At 34.6% G+C, this 7457-nt stretch overlaps 1 protein-coding gene across 1 annotated transcript in view; it reads right to left on the bottom strand.

The window, feature by feature from the left end:
- LOC107086334 (LON peptidase N-terminal domain and RING finger protein 1-like) overlaps positions 1 to 7457 on the bottom strand; it is a 31839-nt gene that overhangs the window by 22010 nt on the left and 2372 nt on the right. Inside the window, exon 3 of the mRNA XM_015377200.1 lies at positions 498 to 616. Within this exon, the coding sequence (XP_015232686.1) occupies positions 498 to 616 (119 nt within the window). The remainder of the gene's footprint in view (positions 1 to 497; positions 617 to 7457) is intronic.

Raw genomic sequence — 7457 nt, 5'->3', positions numbered from 1 at the left:
TTTGTTTTTGGCTATGTAACTGTGTTTTGCCGCTTGCAGTTTTGTCTTTGCACTTGTACAAGTGTTTCCGAAGGGTCAATTTCTTTAAGATGTAAATTAGTTTCCCTATAATGTATTTTTTTTTCTCTAAAATGAAACTTTCTCTCACCTAAAATCTAACCTATTTTAAATGTGAATTTGTTTGCTAAAATTTTAACTTTTTTTTCAAAAATACATTTGTTTCATAAAATATAATTTTGTTTCTTCAAATGTTATTTTGTCTTTTATTTGTTGATGTGTTTTTGAATTGTAAATGTGTTTTGCACTTCTCAGCCACCGTACATACCAGTCTTACATTTTATCACTGCTGCACTTTAAAAATGGAAATGTCTTGCGAGCTGTACTGAACGAAATTGCTTTTTGCATACACTGTGTGTAAAAGATGACAATAAAGTCTAAGTCTATATGTTTTATGAAACGCAATCAGGAGTATAAATCAAAAGACGCTGGTCTCTCACTTCTGTCCAGTTGGGTTGAAGGCAGCAGAGGTAGTCGAGGTCCATCAGAGCATCGGAGAACCGCAGCAGGCCCAGGTTAGCTTCAGCTCTGAACAGCTTCAAACTCGGATTGTCCGGCACTGGGAAGGAATGAAGACAGGAGACGACTTAAATGCTGGTGAAGATTCTCAGTCATCCGGGTCATAGTCATAACAAAAAAAGGTTTTGAAAAAACGAACCACTGGACTTTGTTTTCAAGTTTGAAGACATTTCGCTTCATTCAAAATGTCAGAAATAGCCTCAAACTCAAGGCTATTTCTGACATTTTTAATTGAAAAAGCTTCCTGGATGGGAAGAGAAACGTCTTCAAACTTGGAATCAAAATCCAGTGGATTGTTTTTTAAACTTTTTTGGACAAAATAAAGACACTGAAGTGACTCTTCCTTCGGTTTCTGAAAGGATCTTAACTTGCACCACTGGATCAGGTTAATAAGCAGGAAAATTTAAAATCCGACCAATAGGACCTGCTGTTGTTAGCTTAAAGCTGAAGGATATTTTATCATTATTCAACTAATGTAATAGATAAGATAAGATAAGATAAGATGAGATAGACGTTACTGATCTCACAGTGGAGAAATTCGCTGTCAAATTGGCTCAATAGTTACAGAAAGCTGCCAAAAAGCTTTGCTGATTGTTTTAGCAGTTTTTGTTACATCATTCCTGAGGTGTAAAGAGGGCTGAAATTTTAAGTCCCATAAAAATAAATTTATTTACCATTAAATAAGCTGATATAGCATCTATTTATTAATTTATTTGATAAATGGAAAATTAATGCAGCATCAAGTAATTTATTTTTCTACTAAATATATTTAAATATAATGGGATTTTGCTCTAGCCGTTTAATAAAAATCACTTGTATGATCTGGTTGATCTGTAAAGTGCCTTGAGATGACTTGTGTTGTGAATTGGCGCTATAGAAATAAACTGAATTAAATTGAAATTAAACTGGCTTTGATGTGTAAAAAGGTAGATTGAACATTTCCTGTAAGATATAAAAGCTTTTTTTTGTTTTTTGGCATAAAGGAATCTGAGAAATGAGCTTCTTACTGGATGAGAGAAGTAAAAGAATGAAAGTGGGTTTGGATTTAAAATCTAATTGAAATTCTTGCTATTATTCAGCTTTTAAATCTAAATTTTCATATTTGTTTCTATTACAGAACCCTTTTTGTGTTTGACATACTAAATTAAAGGATTTATTGTTTTGTTTTTTGTCTTTTCTTTTGTATCCTTTAAAGAAACATCATTAGGACATAGAACCATCTTATCAGGACACATCAGACCAATCAAATTATAAATCAGCCTAAAATATTCTCACAACATCTTTGATCATTAAATAATAACGGCCGTTTCCAGCTTCTACTGTATTCTTCATGTACGGAGTGAAAGTTTGTCCATTATTGTTGCAAGCAAAGAACATTTTCTGTAAGGAGAAATTTGGAAAAAAAGAAATGCAATTCAGAAACAAATCTCTGAAAAAGTTTTTTTTTAAAGGTTTTGAGACCAAATTTGCTCTTTTCTTAGATTTAATTTTCTAAATTCTGATTACAACTAAATATATTTAACACATTTTTTTTTTACAGAGTTTCTATTTTCAAGAAAAGTGAAGGGAATCCATAAGACTGATTCTGACAAGAACACAATTTGTAAAACTTAAAAAATATATATATTTTTTTAAATGTAGACTAAAAAAAAATGTTGGAATAAAAATTGAAAACAGAAACTCTGTACAAAATTGAAAACAAATGAAAAACATAAAAAAATTAAATGAAAAATTTAATCTGAAAATAATATACATTTTTAAAAAGTCTAAAAAAAAACAAAAATGCAAAATAAAAGCTAATAAAAATAGGGAAAACTTGCAAATTTTGAACATATAAAATGTAAAAAAAAAGTAAACTAAAAACTGCAAAAATAAAATCTGAGAAAACAGCATAGCTACTCGTAAAAAGTTTTTTCAAAGTTTAATTTCTGATTTGCATTTTTTTTTTTTCGAATTTCCAATTATAAAACATGTTCATTGTTTCCAACAATATCAAACATCATCCATAAAATCCCTGCAATGTTCTCCCATATAGATAAATGCAGCCTCAGTCATACAGAATACAAGTTAACATCTACTATAGGCAGATCTATGTGAAGAATTTGAATATAACTAAAACCTAACGCTTCCAAACGCTCTCTGATCACGCGCTCTATGTGATGTTTTCCAGGACCTGTTCATACTTGTTTTATGGGAGGCAGATTTTATGTTGATGACATAATTAATAAAGCAGAAAAACAAACAGAAATATTGACTTCCTGTCAAAGATGTTACGAGTATCTCTAAGCTAAAATTTAACTACTTGGCAAGTAGCTGCTTTTTTCCTTACGGTATACGACAGATTTTAATAAACTCATTACACAAATAGAGTTTCTGTTTCCTAAAGCTGTTACACAAGCCCTGTTTATAGAGCAGGCCTTCATAGACACTGACTCAGCTCATAGAAACGCTAAAGATAAAGAAAGAACAAGTTCAACCAGAAGAAGGAAGTAAAAAATCAAAACACATAATAGCCCCAATGACATTACATGACAGAGGAACATGGGTGGTAGCTGTATTTAATGACTGACAAGGCAGCGCTATCTATGCCTCCTATCTCTAGGATGCCTACTAACTTGAACGGCGTATATCTGGGGCAGAACTCCCTTATTCAGAGTCCTTTTAGATTTCACACAGCTGCATGCAAGAAATCAGGTCAATAGAGGAGGATGAGCAAAGTGTTCAGGATGGTGGAGGATTTCCACATCCGGTAGCAAATAGATTAATTTGATGTTATCGCTGTTTTTTTTTGTTTTTATGTAAAAGGAAAGTAGGAATCCAAAAGCATCAGATGAGGCTCACCTTGTGCCAAATGATACGATTGCAAGACATCTGCTCTCTTTGCTTCTGTCAGCATTAGTCAGTGTGACTGACAGGGACAGATGGACAGGGAAAATGTTCAATAAGAATGCTGCATCACCAACACTTCAGCTACACCATATATATATATATATATATATATATATATATATATATATATATATATATATATATATGAATACTTTTTCCGAAACAACAAACAAAATCACAGAAAAAAAATCACCAGTAAAAATCTAATTTATTAAGCAATGGATGCCTGGATTTTGGAGAAAATTACGGTGGAAAAACATTACAAGCTGATCCAGCTTTGATGTAATGTCCTTCACCTCTTCAAACCCACCTAATTTAAAGTGATCCTCGCCTATTTTGCATACCCAAATGGAAAAGGAAATAAGCACGCACAAATTACATGTGTGATACATAATTTAAAATCTAACACCGTCTAGTTTCTGAAAATATAAATGAAAATAGTGTAAGCTTTATGCTGCTTTATATAACCCAGCCACATGTAGGCTTGTTTGAAACCTCATTTAATTGGCTAAAAAGCCAAACAGCCCACGTGGTTTTAACCAATAACAGCAGGACTCTATGAGGCGTAATATCGCTCTACTCGGTGCGTCATTGGCTAACAGGCAAGGAGCGCTTGTGAGACTTGTGAGAGTGCGGAGTGCGCATGCGCGAAAGCAGCATGCTGTAGTTACACCACTCCAGTTACATTTTTAACTTTCTTATTTTTATCTTTTTTTGATTATCAACCTGTATAACGCCTCCCTCAAGTGATTCAGCCCATCCCCACCCCCGCGAATTGACATTTATGCACTAGTTTTGCACGCCACGTATCACTTTACTTGGATTTATCTTTTTACTTGGATTTTCACTTTATTTGGATTTAGTTTTTACATATGCATAGATATACCTAGAGAAATATATATACAGCAGAGCTATATGCGTATATATTTTATCTCTTTTTATTCTTATTTTTTTTTTTTTATTATATTGTATAGTTGGATGTGTGTATATATTGTTTAAAACTGTAGCGTGTAACAAAAGTAATTTCCCTCTGGGATTATTAAAGTATTTCTGATTCTGACTTCATTGTCCGTCCCTGACTCAAATTGAGTCGTACAAAGATGCGGAAACTTTAGTCTTGTAGGTAAGAAGACGATGTAAAGAAACACACCAAACATCGCAGGCAAACAACTGAGAAAATAAGTATTAGGAAGTAAATATTAGCATGATGCTAAGCATTAGCCAAGATCAGCTAACTTTTCTGATGTCAACAACCGAACGTTATGTGGCGATTTTCTCATCATGGAATATTTTTATTATGAATAATTTGGATTACTTTCAATCTGTGGACCCTTATGGACAAATGGAGTAAAACAAATTGGAGATTGGATTTATAAAACGGCTTCTGGACGCCTTCATAGGTATGTTGTTGTGGCTGTTTTGTAATGTTTCCATGCTGCTATATCTGTTAATTGTGCTTTGGTGCTTGCTGTGTCCATTAAATGAACTTGGTGGTTGAATTATGGAGGATCTAAGCTTTCTAACGATGTCTAATATGTCTTTAATGGTAAACATTTTACTGTTGTAATTTTCATGCATTCTGAGTTATTAGTTGTAAACGCAATAAAATCAGTCGCCTGCGATCGTCAGGATGAGGCACAGGATTGAGTCTACAATGCCTGGGCTGCTCCTGCTGGTCTCCTCCCAGACCTGATCTAAAGCATCAGGAACCTACTGGGCAATCTGTGGAACAATGTGACGTTGGTGGACGGATGGAGACATGATGTCAGATTCAGGTCTAGGGAACCGGCGGCTCGGTCCACAGCTTCTATGCCTTCATCTTGCAGGAAGTGCTGACACATGAGGTTTATCAATGCCCTGCATTAGGAGGAACCCAGAGCCTCTCATCCTGGTACCTAATGGCAGTCATCATACCTCTGGGGAGCAGGTGGAGGGCTGCGGGGCCCTCTGAAGAAATGCAAACCCACATCATTACTGACCCCCTGCCAAGGCAGTCATGCTGAGGGATGTCCCTCTCTCCAGGGTGTCAACAGACTGTGTCCCCTCTGTCATCATCATGGAGTCGGTTTCTAACCATTTGAAATGCATATTTGTGACCTGCTGGTCATTTTGCAGGGCTCTGGCAGTGCCCCTCCTGTTACTCCTTGCTAGGTTTTTGCACCTGAGCCACTTGTGAGGGTTGTAGAGTCCTTCTCATGCTATAGTGAGTCTGAAAGCACCACCGACATAAAAAATTTACCAGATCAGCGGTTATAAAAAAAAAAGAGAGAAAGTTACTGAGAAGTGATCTGTGATCTTTTCAAAAAAAGCTTTTATATCTTACAAGAAACGTTCATTTTGCCACCTGCAAAATTTTCCACCCGTGTTTGTTTTCCATTTAACCAAAAGCAGGTCGAACTAATTGTCAGTCAGTGTTACTTTGATTTCACAGAAGTTTGATTTGACAGAAGCTTTATCATGTTGATGTGTTCCCTTCATGTTATTGATCACTAGATGTATATATATATATTGATTTTTCTGTCTTTTTAGGTTTGTTTCATTGATAACCTTTACAATTATTAAGCATGAACTTATGTTCTTGTTGAATTAAGCTTGTTTTTTGCATGCATCTTTAGCAGCGAGAGTATGGGGGCGTATTTCTTCTACCCACGTAACAAAATAAAAATTACATCTCATAACTATTAAATGCTTTTCTTATACTAATGAGACACCCTCTCATGATAATAAGAGAGTATCTCATAATTCTGAGATTATCTTTCATTATTATAAAAGAGCTAATGCATAATAATGCTATATAACTCTTCATGACGCTGGCGGAAACAGGCTTCTTTAGTAATACAGTTTTAGATCGGTAGCTCTCGGGGGCCCCCTGCTGGCCTTGGATCCATTTGCAGTTGCTTATTTTGTTTATACCTGGGGCCTGCTGAGCTTTCTGACACTTTTAACTTTATAAAACATGTAAAAATCGTATTTTTTTACTGTAATCTCTGCCTGTGGTGCATATGACTGAGTAACAATCACAGTCTGAGTTTGTTATGGGATCTATTAAAACAGTGGCGGTTCAAACCAAGATGCACCAGGGGGTCAGGAGGGGGCCATGAGGGGGCCAGCGTGTTTTCATGGTGGCACAGAAAAGCATGAAATAAAAATCAGGGCAAGGGCTTCAAATATATTAATATAGCTGCATGAAGTGAAATTTCTATTTAATCAAAATTCTATGTCTTATTAGGTCAATATAGATTCAGAATTTTTTCAAAATGCTATGGCCGCAAAATTTTGATTGCCAGATGATTGATATATGATTGGTCGAATTTAGGTGTTCAGGCTAACATAGAACTAGCTGGCCTGCAGAAGATAACAAAAAAAACAACAACAGGATTTTGTTCTTAAATAGAAATTTTCTAACTTTTGGGACAATATGGTCTGATAAAGAGTACATTTATAAACATGTTTAAACCAGAATGATTTGACATTTAAATATGATTTCCCTATGAAGCCATAAAAAGAAAGAAAAAAAAAAGGGTCAGTTCAGGTGTTTTATAAAGAAGGTGAGTCAGGAAATTGTCCATATACCAAACTGAAAGACTTTTTAACTCTACTTTAAAAGCAATGTAGATTTTAAAAATGGAAACACATTCTATTTTTTATATTTAGTGGAAGCATAAACACCTGCGTTTTATTTCAGTGTTAAATGCTGTAAAATGTCTCTGCACCTTTACTGGTTGATGATTTTCTTTATTCGGACCGCGCTGATTTTCAGTGGTTTTTTACGTTTGTTACTTAAGTAGAAGTATAGATACTGCAGTTTAAAAACACTCTGGTAAAAGGTAAAGTATCAACTTGACCTCTTTACTCAAGTAAAAGTGAAAAAGTATGTGCTCCAAAAACTACTTAAAGTATAAAAGTATAAAGTAACCTTTAAAAAAACCAGCCAGATGCCTCTATGTGAATTGAAAACTAAATTTTTCGACCATTTTGAAAAATTCTTTGAG

Source organism: Cyprinodon variegatus, unplaced genomic scaffold (assembly GCF_000732505.1).
Source record: "Cyprinodon variegatus isolate N-32 unplaced genomic scaffold, C_variegatus-1.0 Scaffold148, whole genome shotgun sequence".
Taxonomy (NCBI): domain Eukaryota; kingdom Metazoa; phylum Chordata; class Actinopteri; order Cyprinodontiformes; family Cyprinodontidae; genus Cyprinodon; species Cyprinodon variegatus.
Note: the sequence above shows the minus strand (reverse complement) of the source record. Positions and strands in the feature narration are given on the sequence as shown.